General features: G+C 47.6%; 1 protein-coding gene across 7 annotated transcripts in view; it reads left to right on the top strand.

The window, feature by feature from the left end:
• The window catches only part of LOC127578717 (protein CBFA2T1-like), a 161,206-nt gene that overhangs the window by 83,883 nt on the left and 58,454 nt on the right, over window positions 1-18,869 (top strand). For 6 of the 7 annotated variants that reach the window (XM_052031086.1, XM_052031080.1, XM_052031079.1 and 3 more), the window contains exons 2-3: window positions 11,769-11,912; window positions 15,179-15,408. In XM_052031086.1, the coding sequence (XP_051887046.1) occupies window positions 11,769-11,912; window positions 15,179-15,408 (374 nt within the window). Of the gene's footprint in view, window positions 1-10,819; window positions 10,960-11,768; window positions 11,913-15,178; window positions 15,409-18,869 lie in introns of those variants that run through there. The other variant, XM_052031084.1, reaches the window with a different exon arrangement.

The following is an 18,869-nucleotide window of genomic DNA, read 5'->3' as shown; positions in this document are numbered from 1 at the left end:
CCTTGCTCCTGGAGATAAATCCCCTTGCTAGAAAGGCCAGTATTCTGTTTACCTTCTTGACTGCTGGCTGCTTTCAGTGACTGGTGTACACCCAGGTCCCTTTGTACATCAATATTTCGCAGCCTACCAACTATTAGATAATACTCTGAGTTCCTATTTAACCACTCTTTGCACCGTATAAGTAATGAGACTGTTCATAATTTGGAGCCAGTTTATGGGTGAATGACTTAACTGGCAATATTTCATCGTGACGAGCATCTGGAGAGCTCATTCAAGCAGAATAATTTTCACCCTGCGTCAGTATGAATTCAGCCTTGGCCTGGAATAACCTCTCGGATCTGCGTGCAACTATTATTTCCATTTCTTTCTAATTTTGTTGGAGTCTATTTAGTTAATCTTCCGCAAAAGCTTATCTCTGAGTGTCTGAGGTCTGGAATTACTTCCGTCGTTCCAAAGCCGTCACATCCCAATGGCTTAATTCCATTATCTCTCACTTCTTTCCTTGCTTTGGATTAAAGCAGCCACTTTCGATCGTCTGACTCTTCAAAACCCCTGTCACCCTTGCTGGAACAATTTGCAGCAGAAGTTTTTATCGCTTTTACCCTTTGTACCAAAATGCCACTTCGGGATAAACCAAGGACTAGAAATTTGTTTCAGGCCGGTTTTCAGGCCCGGAATAGGCTCCATGGCTGTACCCAAGGCCCAGGACTCCACCAGATATAAGCCTCAGGACCAATCAGTACTAATACATCAACGTGGGTCGGCTGCCTTACCAAAGGTGGGCTTCAGGGGGCAGGTCCCAGGGTGTGGGGTGAGTCACACAACACGGAAACAGGCCCTTTGGACCAATTGGTCCATGCCGATCAAGATTCCCATCTAAGCTAGTCCCATTTGTCCGGATTTGGCCCATATCCCTCTGAACCTTTCCTATCCACGTACCTGTCCAAGTACTCTTAGATAGACACATGAATGATATAGAAATGGGGTCTATGTGGGAGGGAAGGGTTAGATAGATCTTAGAGCAGGATAAAATGTCAGCACAACATTGTGGGCCGAAGGGCCTGTACTGTGCTGTAGTGTTCTGTGTTCTACCTTTTAAATGTTGTTAATGTACCTGCCTCAACCACTTCCTCTAGCAGCTCGTTCCATAGACTGACCACCCTCTGGGTGAAAAAGTTGCCCTTCGGGTTCCTATTAAATCTCTCCCCTCTCACCTTAAACCTATGCCCTCTAGTTCTTGATTCCCCAACCCTTGGAAAAAGACTGTGCACATTCACCCTTGTGCACATTCACCCTATCTATGCCCCTCATGATTTTGTACACCTCAATAAGATTACCTCTCATTCTCCTACACTCCAATGAAAAAAATTCCAACCTGCTCAATCTCGCTCCATAACTCAATCCCTTGAGTCTCAGCAACATCCTCGTAAATCTTTCTGCTCTTTCCAGCTAACTGGCATCTTTCCTATGAGCAGAGTGACCAAAACTGAACATAATATTCCAAATGTGGCCTCACCAGTGTATTGTCCAACTACAACGAAACATCCCAACTGGACCCTTAAAGGGCACCCAGCCCCACATTACATATCCAAGGTGCTTAATACTTGTTTCAGGTGACCACAAGGGAAATCTCAGTTATCAGCCAACCAGTGAACAGTTATGTTTCAGACTTTAGGTTCGCAAGACTTAATGGTGAAAATTAGACCCTCTTGATCTTGCTTATTGCACTATGTGACTGCACCGAGGGTTAGTTTCTAGCCACTAAATGTTCCCACATGTAGCACATGGAATAAGAACGGACCAACCTCAGAGGTGCAGGAGATGAGTCACGGTGACAGACCTGTCGCCACCAGTAATGTGCCCCATTGTTATACAGTGACAGACCCGTCCCCAGTAATGTGCCCCAGTGTTATACAGTGACAGACCCGTCCCCACCAGTAATAAACCTCAGAGGTGCTGGAGATGAGTCACGGTGACAGACCCATCCCCGCCACTAATGTACCCTGGTGTTATACAGTGACAGACCCATCCCCACCAGTACTGTACCCCAGTGTTATACAGTGACAGACCCATCCCACCAGAGATGAACCCTAGAGTTATACAGCAACAGACCTATCCCCACTGGTTCTGTGCCCTAGTGGTATACAGTGTCAGACCCGTCCCCGCCAGTACTGTACCCTAGCGTTATACAGAGAAGAACCTGAAACCCAGCAGTACTGACACACACATACACACATTTATACAGACACTTTAAGATACAGAATCTCAGACACAGAAATTCACTTAATTATGGAGACTCGGCCATTCACATATGCTGAGGGATGCACACACATTCTCTCACCTGTCTGTACATACTCAAATACACACACACATACTGTTACACTTGTACATGGCATACCTGCTCTCATGTACGTACACCCACAGTTATTCACACTCACTCTCCTACACTCACTTCACATACACTCAACAACCACTCAAACACCACATTCTCACCCGTGCTGATGGAAAGTTCACACACAGCTAACCAGAAAACTCAGGCAGGTGGGAACATTCCAGGAAATCTGTTTACATTTGCAGGTGTTTTTTTTAATCGATCTTTATCTCTAATGGGCACAGGGAGCGAGTGGCTCCAGCCCTAATGCTTTCTGCCGGTACGAGGGATGAGAAAGGCAAGGCAGGGCGAGGTGCTGCATTAAACAGGTGATTGACACAGGCTGTTTGCTGGCAGTGAAATAGTGAAGATATTCTGAGAAACCAGCAGTTGGAATGTGGCGGTCACAGCTGGCTCCGGTGATTAAGATGCCTGCTGCTTCTCTCTGTGGTGCAGGAGGTGAAGTTCCCTCTGGGGCTTTAGATTCAATTGTGTGGAAGGGATTATAGACAGCCAGTCAGCCAAGATTAGTTTTTTGGGCAGTGAATTCTCAGGACAGTGATCTTTGTGGCTGCATTTTGTATGTGCATGAGAGAGAGAGTGTGTCTGTGTGTGTGTATATGTCTGAGAGAGAGTGTGTGCAAAATATATCTGAGCAAATGTCTGTAGGCTTGAGTGTGTAAGTGCATGACAGTGTGCTTGAGGAGAGCATGTTTGAGTGTGGATACATTTGAGTGTTTGTGTGCACGAGTGTGTCTGTTGGTGTCTGAAAGTATATGTGCGTACGTGAGTGAGTGCATGAGGGTATGGATGTTTTTTGAGTGTGCATCTGTGAGGGTGTTTGAATGGCTTCATGCATATGTTTGAGAGCGCAATTCCATCCAATTGTTCTGTCCTTCCCAGAGTGCAGTACAGGTGCAGCAAGTGTCACCTGGTTATCAGGGGCAGGAAGCTTGTCTTGTCTCAGCCCTTCCCCCTCTCACCTTCCTGGGGGTACTGACCAGTTGTAATTTGCTTGCTGAGGTGAGATGCTGTGTTGTTCCAATCCCCCGGGCAGGATCTCTGTCCCACCACAGGTGAGAGGCAACTTGCGAAGTCCTGTCAGAGTACCAGTCAGTCGTCCTCCTCCTCCAAGGGATGCTGTGCTGGAGGTGCTGTTCCCAGTCACAGATTCTCCCAGTTGATGGTGAGTTATGGGTTGGGTGGTCAAGGATGGCCTTGTGTGAGGATGGAGGTTCAGTTAGTTTTCATCCTTCTTCATCCTTGCCTCCTGCAAAAATTAAAGAAACTATAAGCAAGCCAACCCAAGAGGATGCAGCTGAGGTGGGACTCACTAACAGTGAGGTGGTAGTTATAGATCTGTTCATCTGCAGACAGAACTGTTCCACTCATTCGTGCAGTTTTACCTGTTCTCATGTATGAACACACGCATGGATGTGCATGGATTTCACATTCATGCATATGCGAACATGCGTGCGCGCACACACACACACACACATGCTCTCTCTCTTCCCTCCCTCCCTCTCCACCTCCCTCTCTCTGCCTCCCTCCCCCCTCTCTCCCCCTCTCTCTTTTCCTCCCTCCATCTCCCTCTCTCTCTCTCTCCCCCCCACTTGCTGTCAGGGACTTTGTGGCTCTTGGGATAAGACTGTAGGGGACAAGGAGGGATTTACTGCCAGCCTCCGTCATCCTTGAGGTTCTGTCAGATTGAGTGTGGGTGGGTGCCACAGGGAGGGGGTGGGATCAGTGGGATACATGGGAGTTGGGGGGGAGTGGGGGTGTTGGGATCAACAGGATTCCTTGCAGCATGGGCCAGGCTTCCTCAGCTGAGGGAGACTGTGGGACAAGGATCCCCAGGCGATGATTGTGATCACTCATTTTATCTGGTGTCCATCCACACGATCACTGAGCCTGGGTTCACAGCTCTCCCTGATGGGATTTGAACACTGCAACCAAGGTTGTCAGTACAGGTCCTTCCCAGGTTATGACCAGGACCGTACCTGAGAAATGTTCGCAACCTGAACAGTTTGCAAGTCCGGTGATATATTTAAATAAAAACATAAGCCATCCAAGAACAACGTGTAATTAAATCAGGGCGTTTAACTCAATTGTTCAGATATCCCTGCAAAATGCATTGATATTGCCACGAACCCAGTTCCCACACGGCAGAATATGCCTGCAGCCCTGCTGCAGCCAGCAAATCCATCCTGCCGGTCCATCCGGGCAGGCACGGTAGTGTAGCGGTTAGCGTAACGCTATTACAGCGCCAGTGACCCGGGTTCAATTCTGGCCACTGTCTGTAAGGAGTTTGTACGTTCTCTCCGTGTCTGCGTGGGTTTCCTCCGGGTGCTCCGGTTTCCTCCCACATTCCAAAGACGTACGGGTTAGCAAGTTGTGGGCGTGCTATGTTGGCGATGGAAGCGTGGCGACACTTGCGGGTTGCCCCCAGAACACTCTATGCAAAAGATGCATTTCACTGTGTGTTTCAATGTACATGTGACTGATAAAGATATCTTATCTTATCCCAAACACTTGATAATATGTACAGGCTGTACATTAGCTGGGGAGGACCTGTAAAATATTTTCAGGCGATGATTGAGAAGTAAATATTGCCCAGATCATTGGGGAGAACGTCTCTGCTCTTTAAGGAAGCATTGCAGATTCTTTAGGTTCACCTGAGAAAGGGACAGGACCTCTGTTTAATGGACCATTTGGAAGGAGGCACCTGTAACGGCACTCCCTCAGCACCGCACTGCAGCATCGGCCTGGGTTATTGCTCCTGCTTCTGAGGTCAGGATTGCACTGTGGCACAGCAGGTAGAGCTGCTTCCTCAGGTATGACCCCGACCTCCGGTGCTGTCTGTGCGGAGTTTGCACGTTCTCCCTGTGACCCCCTGGGTGCTCCAGTTTCCTCCCACATCCCACAGACGTACTAGTCAGTAGAGTCGTTGGCTGTTGCAAATTACCCCCAGTGAAGGTGGACGGAGGGAGAATCTGAGGGGAAGTTAATGGGCTTGTGAAAGATTATAGGGATAGGATTGCTCTGAAAGCTGACATAAATTCGATGGGCTGAATGGCCTTTTATATCATGGGAAATATGAAAGTATGAACCCACATCTTCTAATTCAGAGACAAGAATGTAATTCACTGAGCCACACTAAAATCTGACATGTCTTCAGCATCTCCAGTGAAGGTCTTCACTAAAGGTTCTCCCCATGATGAACAACAGCCTCCCATTCTGCCTAGTTTTAATTCGAACTGCGTCGCCAACTAGGGACAGATGAAGGGTCTCGACTCAAAGTCGACTGTCCACTTCCCTCCACAGATGCTGCCTGACCTGCTGAGTCCCTCCAGTATCTGATATGTCGTTCCAACTTCCAGCATCTGCAGTCTCCCGTGTCTCCACCAACTAGGGAGGTCTGAATTTGGGACTTGGAGACTGGGGATAGGTGATGGACTCGGGTGGGTGAAGGGGAGAGCAAGGGAGGGTGGGCGTTGGGGGTCATTCATAAATGTTCCCATTCCTATCCCATAAGCAGAAATTCTTTAACAAAAGACGCATGGTCAAGGTGGGATATTTAAATGATATTTTAATAGGCTTCTCTGTCAGCTGTTGCCTTAAATCACTGCAGCCTTCCAGTGAAGGTGATCTCTTGGCACTATAGGGTAGAGGGATCCAAGATTGAGATCCGGAGAACTTGAAGAAACAGTGACAGATTTCTCAGTCAGGGTGATGTGTGACTTAGAGGGGGATCTTTGGATGATGGTATTCCTATTTGCCTGTTATCACCAGGATCTAAACACCTCCTTCCCACCAAAATATATCCTAGCCCCATTCCCTCAAAAAAGGGTCATTATCCCCAGCCTTCTGCTGACAAATGATCTTGCATTGTGAGCAGGAGAGACGAACTCTGAGCATGGCTGGATGTCAGCAGGGCGAAAAGGGGATGATGCGGGGATCCTCCTAAACTAATTCTGCATGGTTTTCCACTTGCAATAGATGAGTCTCTCACAGATTACCGTCATTCATCACAGCAATAGTCTCTGAGACCTCGAGGATCTCACCAGAGTAATTTAAACTGCATTAACTAAATTTTTAATATTCCCATTCTGTGGCTAAGCAAAAAAAATGATCATCCTCATTTCAGTTGGCAGCAGCTGGTGTGCACTGAAGATGGATAAGTTCATTACACTAACATTTTCACAGTCTTCCATTTGAAACAGGCAGGCCACCCAGCCCTTTAATAGATTTGCAGTCTCTCTCCTTGAGCATCACTCAACCTGTCTTGTGCAGTTTATTTCGGTGAATGAAGCAACAATTTGCAATTATTTACCTCCTTTAACATTGTGGAATGTCCCAAGGAGCTTGATGGAAAACATTATCAGCCAAAACCAGGCGTCAAGCCATAGGGCTCCACTGAAAGCTCGAGGGCTCCTGTAGGATTGGAAGGTGAGGCGAAGCCAGCACTGCCCCACGGATTTTCGAAGGGAGCTGGCAGAGGGAACAGTCCTGTACCTCCTGCCCCGAGGAAATCCACACGGAGCTTGCGTAGCAGTGGATATTTTATCATGATGCATCGTTAGCAACGAGGGAGCCACACCAATGTATGCTCTAATCGCTGCACCACAGGTGCCATGATTTCTTTGGCCTGTGTCTCATGCTCCAGTTTAGAATTAATGTTTTCTCTGGAAACCTTTCTGACACTTTAAAACACTTCTTAAAAACCTTCCTCTTTGTCTGAGCTTGACCCCACCTGTTCTAATCCCTTCTAATGTGGCTCGTTGCCAGCTATTGTTTGTTAACATTCCATCTTGCCATGTTAAAGGTGTCGCATGAGCTTTGTGGTGTTGCGGAATGCCCACAGGCATCAACCACTGCAACAGGGAAATCCTTGGAGCCTTGGTTATTGGAGTAGTGTTATCAAAAACAAGTGGGGATAAGTTTACGGTGAGAGGAAAGAGTTTTAAAGGAGATGTAAGGGATTTTGTTTTTACACAGAGAGTGGTTGATATCTGGAACTCTCTGTCAGAGTAAGTGGTGGAATCAGATGCAATCACTACGTTTAAGAGGCATTTAGAGGGTGGCACGGTAGTGTAGCAGTTAGTATAACGCTATTACAGCGCCAGCAGACTGGGTTCAATTCCCGCCGCTGCTGTAAGGAGTTTGTACGTTCTCCATGTGTGTCTGCGTGGGTTTCCTCCGGGTGTTCCGGTTTCGTCCCACATTCTATAGATGTATGGGTTAGGAAGTTGTGGGCATGCTATGTTGGCGCCGGAAGCGTGGCGACACTTGAGGGCGGCCCCCAGAACACTCTACGCAAAAGATGCATTTCACTGTGTGTTTCGATGTACAAGTGACTAATAAGTAAATATCTATATCTAGACAGGCACTTAAATAGGCAACAAACAATCTGCTGGAGGAACTCAGTGGGTCGAGCAGCATCTGTAGGGGGAAAGGAATTTCAACATTTCGGGTCGAAACCCTGCATCAGGATAAATTTTCCATCTGAAACGTCGACAATTCCTTTCCCCCGCACAGATGCTGCCTGACCCACTGAGTTCCTCCAGCAGATTGCTTTTTATTCTAGATCCAGCATCTGCAGTCTTTTGTCTCTCCACTTACATCGGCAAATCATGGAAAGATACGGTCCTGATGTGGACAAATGAGATTAGCAAAAATGTCTGCATGGACATAGAACATAGAACATTACAGCACAGTACAGGCCCTTCGGCCCACAATGTTGTGCCGACACTTTATCCTGCTTTAAGATCTATCTAACCCTTCCCTCCCATATTGCCCTCCATTTCTCTATCATTCATGTGCCTATCTAAGAGTCTCTTAAATGTCCCTAATGTTTCTGCCCCCACAACCTCTGCCGGCAGTGCGTTCCACGCACCCACCACTCTCTGTGTAAAAAAAACTTGCCCCTGATATCCCCCTTATATCTTCCTCCAGTCACCTTAAAATTATGTCCCCTCGTGTTAGCCATTGTCGCCCTGGGAAAAGTCTCTGACTGTCCACTCGATCTATGCCTCTTATCATCTTGTACACCTCTATCAAATCACCTCTCATCCTCCTCCTCTCCAAAGAGAAAAGCCCTAGCTCACTCAACCAATCCTCATAAGACATGGTCTCCAATCCAGGCAGCATCCTGGTGGGCCAAAGGGCATGTTTCTGTGCTACACAATTCTATGACTCTACAAGGGATTGAATTGGTAAAGCTCTGAACAAACTCCTCCAGTGCCCCCACCCCTCCGCCCTCTCATGATGCTGGACCCAGCTTCTCCAAGGTCTCTCTTAGATACACCATAGAAAGCACGTTATCCAGATGCATCACAGCTTGGTATGGCAACTGCTCTGCCCAAGACTACAAGAAATTGCAGAGAGTTGTGGACACAGCCCAGTCCATCACAAAAACCAGCCTCCCCTCCATTGTCTCCGTTGACGTTCCCCGCTGCCTCGGAAAAGCAGCCAACGTCATCAGGGACCCCTCCCACGCCAGTCATTCCCTCTTCTTCCCTCTCCCATCGGGCAGAAGATACAAAAGCCTGAGAGCACGTACCACCAGGCTCAAGGACAGCTTCTGTTATCAGACTCTTAAACGTTCTTCTCATACGCTAAAAGATGAACTCTTGAACTCCCAACCTACCTCGTCATGGCCCTTGCACTTTATTTGTTTATCTGCACTTTACTTTCTCCATAACTGCAACACTACATTCTGCATTCTGTTTTCTTTTAACTACCTTGATATAATTAGGTCTGACATGATCTTTCTGGATGGCGCACAAAACAAAAGCTTTTCACTGTACCTTGGTACATGTGACAATCATTAACCAATGCAAACTTTGTGAGAATTTATACAAAGGCTTTGAGCTGATTTCTGTTTCTCCTTCAGAGTGAAGGTCTCCTCTATTTGCTTTGTGTTGCAGTCCGCGGCTTTTAATTCACTTACGTCCTCCCAGTTCATTTACCGTGTTTATTTCTCCGGCTGAGAACATCTGTTCTTGAGACAGGAACAAAATGAAATGAAAATTCAGACTGAGAAGTAAAGAGCCTTATGCCGTGTTCCTCGCATGCTTTAAACACTCAACGGCAGGATCTGGGTGTTGCTGGCAAGGCCAGCATTTATTACCTATCCCTATATGCCCACAAGAGGGAAGTCATGAGCCACCTTGTTGAATAGCTGCAGTCCTTCTGGAGAAGGGACTAGTACCTTGCTGATGGGTAGGGAGTTCCAGGATTAAGACCCAGCAATGACAGAGGACCGATGATGTAGTTCAGGTTGTGTGCGACTTGGGGAGAGAACCTGAAGTCGGTGGTGTTTCTCTGCACCTGCTGCCCTTGTCCTGTGTGGTGGTAGATGCCAGTGCTTGGGAGCAGTGCTGTGGCAGAAAGCATGCTCTGGTGAGTTGCGTATTTTAGATGGCGCGTCATTGAAGCTGCCCTCATCCAGATATTGCAAGTCATTCACAGTAGGAAAGGGCACCTCTGACCTGCAATTGGAAAGATTTAGCCGAGATGGTGGAATACTAAAGGAAATTAAAAGGCCATTCGGCCCATATGTGGTGTTCGTGCTCTGTACATGTTACCTCCCACCTCTCTTCATCTTATCCTATTCCCATTGTTGATAGACAGCTCACCCATGATATGAGGTCACACTTAATGCACAACAGTGATGGAAATGTGTTGCTGTTATCCATGGGATCGTAGCTCTGGATAAAGCCCCTGCCTTTCATTACGGGAACATACTGTGTGTTTCTGGGAAGCAGGGGTAGTGGGAACAAGCTTCTTCATAAGTCTGTATGGCTACTTCCTAGCAAAGGAAGCGTTTACAACAGGGAGAATAGTTGTGGTGGTCTGTCAAAATTGTCTGGAACTAATTATTTCTTGATCTTGAGCAGCTTAATCACAAAACACATATGGCAGGCAGCTGCACAATTCCAGCCATTTTCCTCCTCTAACCTCTTCTCCTCTCCGCTCTCCTTTCCTCTTTGTTCATTCTTTGTCCTCTAATTCAGCACCATTTCCTTACCAAGAATATTGTCTCAAATCTGCAGAACTCCTGCTGTATGACCCAGTGATATTTCAGCATCAGATTCCTCAGGGTGTTCAGCTGTGTAGCAGATTTCCCAGCACTTGTACTGAGGAATCTGCCCACTCTTCCCGTGCTACTCTTCCTGGCTCAGGAGGAGCATGCCCTTTCTTCTGAATGGAGAAGAACGGCTACAAGGGAAAAGGGTATTTATAAGTACAGGTTGAAACTCTCTGGTCTGGCATTCTGTGGACCGCTAACTCCCAGGGCCTGACATGTCTTGAATCTGTAGTACAAATCTATTTCCGTTAACCAGTATGAACTAAGATCTAAAATTAACTAAGATCTGTACTAATCTGTAGCTAATTAACGTACCACCACAAGAGATTCTGCAGATGCTGGAATCTAGAGCAACACACACAAAGTGCTGGAGGAACTCAGCAGGTCAGGCAGAATCTATGGAGGGAAATAAACAGTCGACGTTTTGGGTTGAGACCTTTCATACGTACCTTTTGCAATCTCAGCCAACAGCGTTTCCGACTTACAGAAACTTTAGGTAATGGACAGTTCTCAGAACCCTTACAAGACCCGGGACTCTCTACAATTAGAAAGAACAGTTCTGCTGCACAGAGGAAGCTGACTGGGGACTATTTCTGTGGTCGGGATTTTCTATGGTCCAGTACCAGTCAGGTTCCAGGAAGCCAGAGACACAAGAGAGACTACACACGCAAAATGCTGGAGGAACTCAGCAGGTCAGGCACATCTATGGAGGGAAATGAACAGTCAACATTTCGGGCCGAGACCCTTCATCAGGACTGGAAAGAAAGAGTGCAGAAGCCAGAATAAAAGGGTGGGGGAGGGGGAGGAGAACAAGCTGGCGGGTGATTGGTGAATCCAGGTGAGGGGGGAAGACATCGAGTGTTCATTTCCCTCCATAGATGTTGCCTGACCTGCTGAGTTCCTCCAGCAATTTTTGTGTGTTGATCCAGGAAACTGGACTAGAGTTTCAACCTGTATTGATAATTCAGGGTTATTTTAATGCACAATTGTTTTTGTGTTGTTAGGCGTGACGCATTTTAATTTAGAGCGTTCAACTTATTTAAAAAATTTAACACTTTTTGCTAGCATGATTAGTTTTTAAGTAGGTTTACGTACATCAGCGATAATGGGCTGGTCAATCAGTGGCTGTGATTCACATCTGGCTCTCAGGAAACTGAGTTCAGGGAGAGTCAACAGTTTGAGGCAAAATGGAATTAAGCCCAGAACGGACACTGAGATGAGCTAATCCGATCTCAGGGGACTCCACAGTGTTTGGATTTAAAATGTCCTAAGAAAAATCTCTTTCCTTCTTGTGTCACTAAACAGTCAACGGAGAGAAGAAGCGTCCCATGATGCCAGGATCTCCCGTGGATGTGAAGGCCCAATCCAGGGCCACCCCACCAACCATGCCTCCACCACCCTCAGGGAACCAAGGGGCACCACGTACAACCTCCTTCACCCCAACATCACGTAAGTCTTCATTAATGCCCAATGTATTGATCCTGCTTTCCTGGGGTTGCTAAGTTACACCGGCCATCTGTGTCCTTTGTTTAAACCCTTTCATTTAAACACCTGCGTTCCTGTGAGTCAGGTGCTGAGAACTACAGAGTGAGTGAAGCTTCATAGCTTGCAATCCGCCAGTGAAGCCAACGGAGTTGCAGAGTGGTGCAGTGGGCAGAGCTGCTGCCTCAAAGCTCCAGAGACCCGGGTTCGATCCCAACCTCGGGTGCTGCCTGTGTGGAGTTTGCATGTTCTCCCTGTGACTGTGTGAGTTTTCCTTGGGTGTTCCAGTTTCCTCCCACATGTCAAAGACGTGCTGGTTGGTAAATTAATTGACTGCTGTGAATTGGTGCAAAGGTGAGTGCTAGAATCTGGGGGTGGGTGGGGGGGGGGGGTTGGAGTTAATTAGAATGTGGGGAGAATAAAATGAGTTAGGGTACGATGTATAAGGTGGGGGCTTGATGATCAGTGCAGACTCGGTGGGCCAAGGTCCTGTTTCCATGCTGTGTGGTTCAATTCAATGATCGTAATGTAATCTGCAAAATCCATCCAATTCAGCGTTCACTTGTTCAAAGAAAACCTCATAAAGCAGACCCTTGTTTTCCCATTCACCCCCCCTGCAGAATCCAGTCTCTGATCCTCAGTGATCCTCATTGCTTCAGACAAGCCAGTTCTCTCCCCGCAGTGCAGGAGTTCCCAAGGGTCGAGCTATCCCATCCAACAAGCTTATTCCCACCAACCAGTTTCTAACCCCAATCCACCGTTCCTTCTCCCTCCAAAATCCCATTCATTTTAAACCAAGTTCTGTTGCCCTGATAATACAACGACTCCCTATGTGAGCTGTGATTAGCTTGGTGGCTCTCCCTGCTCTGAGCTAGAAGGCTGAGGGTTCAAGTCCCAGCCCAGACTCTAGAGCATAGAAGGCACAAGAGACTGCAGCTGCAGAAATCTGCAGCAACAAACAATCTGCTGGAGGAACTCAGTGGGTCGAGTAGCATCTGTGGGAGGAAAGGAATTGTCGATATTTCAGGTCGACAAAACCCAAAGCGCTTGACAATTCCTTCCCCCCCCCACAGATCCTGCCTGACTCGCTGAGTTCCTCCGGCAGATTGTTTGTTGCTCTAGGCATAGAAGTCTAGGCTGATAGACATAGTGCAGTATTGAGCTGTCTTTGGGAGCTCAGCTTGTTATGATGTTGACATGGGAAGATCAGACATAACTCTGAGGAAGTTGTGGGCGTGCTATGTTGGCGTCGGAAGCATGGTGACACTTGCAGGCTGCCCCCAGAACACTCTATGCAAAAGATGCATCTTAAAATTGTTGCGGGATTTTTAGAACACAGAACATAGACAACAGTACAGCACAGGAACAGGACCTTCGGCCCACCAAGTTGTGCTGAACTAAGTAAGCTAATGACAACTAATCCCTTCTGCCTGCACATGGTCCATACCCCTCCATTCTCTGCACATTCATGCACCTATCTAAGAGCCTCTATTGTATCTGCCTCCACCACCACCCCTGGCAACACATTCCAGGCACCCACCACTCTCTGTGTAGAACAAACTTGCCCTGCACATCTCCTTTGAACTTTCCCACTCTCACCTTAAGTGCATGCATATTAGACATTTCAACCCTGGGAAAAAGATACTGAGTGTCTATTCTGTCTACGCCTCTCATAATTTTATAAACTTCTATCAGGTCTCCCCTCAGCCTCCGACACTCCAGAGAAAACAACCCAAGTTTGTCCAACCTCTCCTTATAGCACATGCCCTCTAATCCAGGCAGCATCCTGGTGAACCTGTTCTGCACCCTCTCCAAAGCCTCCACATGCTTCCCATAATGGGGAGACCGGAATTGAATGCAATATTCCAGATGTGGCCTCACCAGAGTTTTATTTTTGTTGGAACTTTCATTGATGTTTCTTATCCTGTTCTTCAACTCCACCTGTCTGTGCGGACTGGTTGGAACGATTCCACTCAAAAGGAAACTGTTAGTTTTCCCTATTCATCCTCTACCTGCTGCCTGCTCTTCCCACCTCCCACCCTTCTGCATTCCATTTTTCATATTTCCTTATCACATAGAAGGAGGCCATTTGGCCCATTGAGTCTCTGCCAGCTCACAGAACAATCCCATTCCCCCACTAATTTTTCCTGGAACCTATCTGCTACACATTGCATCAGTTCCACCACCCACATACACTAAGGGCAATTCACAATGGCCAGTTAATCTACAAATCAGTACATCTTCTGAAGATGGGAGGAAACCAGAGCACACAGAGGAAACTTGCACGGTCACAGGGAGAGCGTGCAAACTCCACATTGACAACACTGGAGGTCAGGATTGAGCCGGGATCGCTGGTGCTGTGAGATAGTCACCCTACTTGCTGCACCACTCTGCACCACTCTATCCTTCCCCAATGTTTTTTCCCTTTGAATAGTTACCCATTTCCCCTCTGCACAATTGCCAGTGAAGCTGCTTTGAGGCATTGTGTTCTTGATCATGAGCTGGGGATTCCTTTGCCTCCTCCTGTCTCTTGCAGGATGTCCCAAAGTACTTTGCATTCCGCCAAGCTAGTGAAAGGCTCTAAATAAATGCAAACTCTTTATTTTGCTGAGTCTTTCAGGAGAGTTAAATTAAGTTAGACTTAAGTTTAATGCTCAGATGGAAATGACTTCTTGGTTTTAAGACTCTAACTGGGTTTTGTGTGTGTGTGTGTGTGTGTGTGTGTGTGTGTGTGTTTACATGTGTTCTGCCTGCATCTACGCATGTGAATCTACGCATCTGTATGGATCTGTGTGCGTTTTGCCATAATGTGTACATGTATGTATTTACATCTGTCTGGATGTGTTCGTGGGTGTGTGAGCTCCTGTCTGAATTTGTATGCCTCTGTATCTGCATGTGTGTGTGCGCGTGCATTGTGTGTAATTGTGCATACTTGTATTTGTTCGTGCATCTCCCTTTGTGATGCATCTGTCTGTGTGCACGTCTCTGTGCATTTCTGCATTTGTTTGTGTATATGGACCTCTGCATATGTGCATGTGTGTATATGTTTGCTTGTATATGTGTTTGCATTTTTGTTTGTGTAACTGCATTTGCATGTGTGTATGTGTGCATCGATGCTTGTCTGTGTGTGTGCTTGTGTGTGCATCTGTGTGTGTGCTTGTCTGTGTGTGTGTGTGCATGTGTGTGTACATCTGTCTGTGTGTGTGTCTGCGCGTGTGTTTCCTCTCCCCCAGTGCCCAATGGCGTCGAGCACTCCCCGCCTGCCCTGAATGGGGTGCCATCCCCGCCCCAGCGGTTCACCAACGGCCCGTCGTCCTCGCTCGCCAGCCAGCAGCTCCCCGCCACCTGCGGTGCCCGCCAGCTCAGCAAACTGAAGCGCTTCCTGACCACACTGCAGCAGTTCGGCAACGACATCTCGCCGGAGATTGGGGAGCGCGTGCGCAGCTTGGTGCTGGCGCTGGTGGTGAGTAACTTCACGGGGGAACACCGGTCGGGAAGAGGGGGTGTTGGTGCAGACGGAAAGGGCAGGAAGAACAAAGCAGACCATTTGGCCCATCTGATCCATGCTCAGTTGGATTGGAGATGACCACATCCTACCAGCCTTGTTCTACATGGAACAGAACAGCGTGGGCCCTTCGGCCCATAATGTTATGCTCAACTAATTAAGCTAATGGCATCTAACCCCTTCTGCCTGCATATGGTCCATATCCCTCCATTCCCTACATATCCATGTACCTATCTAAGAGCCTCTTAAACTCCTCTATCATACCTGCCTCCACCACCGCCCCTGGCAGTGCATTCCAGGTACCCACCACTCTCTGTGTAAAAAAAAACTTGCCCCCCATATCCCCTTTGAACTGTCCCCCCTCACCTTAAATACATGCCCTCCAGTATTAGACATTTCAACCCTGGGAAAAAGGTTCTGACTGTCTACCCTATCTATGCCTCTCATAATTTTGTAACCTCTATCAGGTCTCCTCTCAGCCTCCGACGCTCCAGAGAAAACAACCCAAGTTTGTCCAACCTCTCCTCATAGCACGTGCCCTCTAATCCAGGCAGCATCCTGGCGAACCTCTTCTGCACCCTCCCTAAAGCCTCCACATGCTTCCCATAATGGGGCGACCAGAACTGAATGCAGTACTCCAGATGTGTCCTAACCCAAATTTTATAAAGCTGCAGCATAACTTTGGAACTCTTGAGCTCAATGTACACTCTTGTGTTGTGACCCCTCAAAGGTTGGGCTTGGAGCAATTGGAATGGTCCCGTCTGTTGACAGAGAGATGAGATGGTTCCTCTACTTTTATCCCATTGTACACCAGGGAATACCTTGGTGTGGAATTAGAGAAACTGTACCTCCCCCCTCTTCACGAGCAATATTCTGATCCAGTACACCTTTGCCTTCCCCTCTTCAGCCACCTATCTAACCTACCCTTAAAATACTGACATGTTCTGTGCCGGAATCAATGGTTCCAATGATGTATTCCACAACCCCACCACCTTTACTAGGTAAAGAGGATTCTCTGGTGCTCTTCCCTCCTGGATCCAGACCACTGAAAAATATTTGAGAGACACAAGAGACTGCAGATGCCGGAATCTGGAGCAACACACAAAAAGCTGGAGGAACTCAGTGGGTCGAGCAGCATCTGTGGGAGGAAAGGAATTGTCAATGTTTTGGATTGAAACCCTGCATCAGGACTGAGAGTGGAGAGGGTAGATGGCTGGTATACAGAGGGAGGGGATTCACCTGCCACTGTCTCCCAACTCCACCCCCCGCTCCCCTCCCCTACCTAGCGTAACCTGCCCGCCATCTTCACACCCCTCCACCAATCACCTCAGAGTCCTGTCTCACGACTTCCCTTCTCCCCTTTATACCAGCCATCTCCCCCCTCCATTCTCAATCCTGATGCAGGGTTTCGACCTGAAACGTCGATGATTCCTTCCTCCCCCCCACAGATGCTGCTCGACCTGCTGAGTTCCTCCAGCACCAAAAAACTATTTGTTTCTACTCTCCTTGCCCTAGTGTTTCATCATTTCCAATTGTTCTTCCAAAGTTCCACCCCTGACCCGATCTCCTCCACGCAAACTAAACCACCTCACATCTCAGCCCCAGGACATCACCCTGGGATGGGGTTGGGGCAGGAGGAAGGAATTGAGGGAGCGGGGAAGGTTGGGCAAATGATCTGTGGGAGCAGAGGGGAGGGGAGCGAGTGGCGAGGTTACTGCGTTGGACTGCGGAGGTAAAGAGGTAATCATGGAGTGAAGATCGGTGAGAGAGGTGGTGAATAGGTGAGGCCAGGGGATGTGCCAGGGAGCGGACGATGGGGAATGGGCGGAGGTGTGAAAGTCGACCCGCGCTGTAACAAAGCAAATAACAGCAGAACCAAGGAGCGTACAACTAATGCTTTTTTATTTAACGCTAGCGGGAGTGAGGGATACAGAGAAAGAGTAAACAGTGTAACCCGAGCTCTGTACTGATCCCCACTCAAAGATTCATATGTTAGTGTCCCTCCTTTTATACTAAATTTAAAGCTGCCTACGTGCAGAGCTGCATATACTTGGGCAGTTGCTTACAGCAAACTTTAGTGAAACAAGATATGCCTTAAACACCTGCACATCTTGCAGTCATAACTATAGTCACACCATGGTGGAAGCAATAATAGCTGCACACCATTAACCCTTACATTTCCAGTTACCTTTTATAGAGGCAGCCATTACCTGTGGAAAATTAACAAGGAAGCCTGCTTGGATGCAGGAAGCCACCCGCGGACTTAGTTGCTGGCCGACTATCAGTGGGGCCAGGCCTTTCAATGCTGAGGTTGGCCTCAAGCCTCCAGCTCAGGCCCTCTGTAGTATTCCAGGCCTGTAGCTCAGGCCTGTAGTCCAGGCACACTGCGGTGTTCCATAAACGTGCCCTTTGTGGGCTTGTCTGCAGGGCAGAATGTGACACAAGTGTAGAGTACACTGTCTGGCCTCAGCATATGTGTGCCCAGTGGCCGTATTATCCCAGAAGACTCCAATCAAAGCTCTGGAAGAGTGTTATTGGCGGGCAAGGTACCCAATCGCAATTGGGATTTTAAAAAGATTCTGCCATTCAGCACGTAAGAAAGTTGCCTTCGAATTTCTAGGCTACCTACTCTGAGCAAACTAACACAAAACTACCAATGGTTTAGGGGCAAGGGACGTACACGAGAGTGGGGATGGGGCTTTAGTCACTAGGTTAAAGGTGCATTACACCAGTGAGCACCAACTGAACTGAATTTCAGTAGCGGTGCACAAATTCTGCTTTGTCATGCAAGCAGTGCATGTACCTGGAGGTGAACTTCCACCCTGTACACCCAAACCCAATGTCAGAGGCAGGCAGGGAGGAGCTCGTCGCTGCATCTGGGCTGTGCTGTTTTGGACCTGGACTGATTGACCCAGACCTGGGCTGGGAAAGTGCTCTATTTCCAGCAGAAACATCTCCGTTGAGCAGGAATCAAACTGTGTTGTGCCTCAGGGCACACTACACCTGGGAACAGCAAAATTAGAGACCTTCTGTTTTAAAATAGCAAGAAATCCAATAGGGAGCTCTAAAGAATCGCTTTATCGAAGGTGCTGGAGAGAGTGAGAACATCGAACTCATTGGTGCACTAATACTAATCCTTTGTATAAATTATACTCTGATTTAAGATTGGAACAATACTGACAGGGCTTCTTTAGAAGCTCCTTGATATATTGAGCATGTTGGCCACATTGGTTATCAATAGACTCTAATAGATTGCCAGTCAAGTCTTGACATGGATTATCCTCACATTGACATCAGTGTTGGGTTTTTGATAGCTAATTTAAAACTGTGGTTTCAAACACAGTTAGGTTATTGTTTCAACTGACTTTACCTGTGGTCGCCTTGGCTGAATGTATCCTTAACCAATCTGGAATATTCAT

This window comes from Pristis pectinata, chromosome 16 (genome assembly GCF_009764475.1).
Source record: "Pristis pectinata isolate sPriPec2 chromosome 16, sPriPec2.1.pri, whole genome shotgun sequence".
In the NCBI taxonomy this organism is placed as follows: Eukaryota; Metazoa; Chordata; class Chondrichthyes; order Rhinopristiformes; family Pristidae; genus Pristis; species Pristis pectinata.
This window is presented reverse-complemented; position numbering and strand designations above follow the sequence as displayed.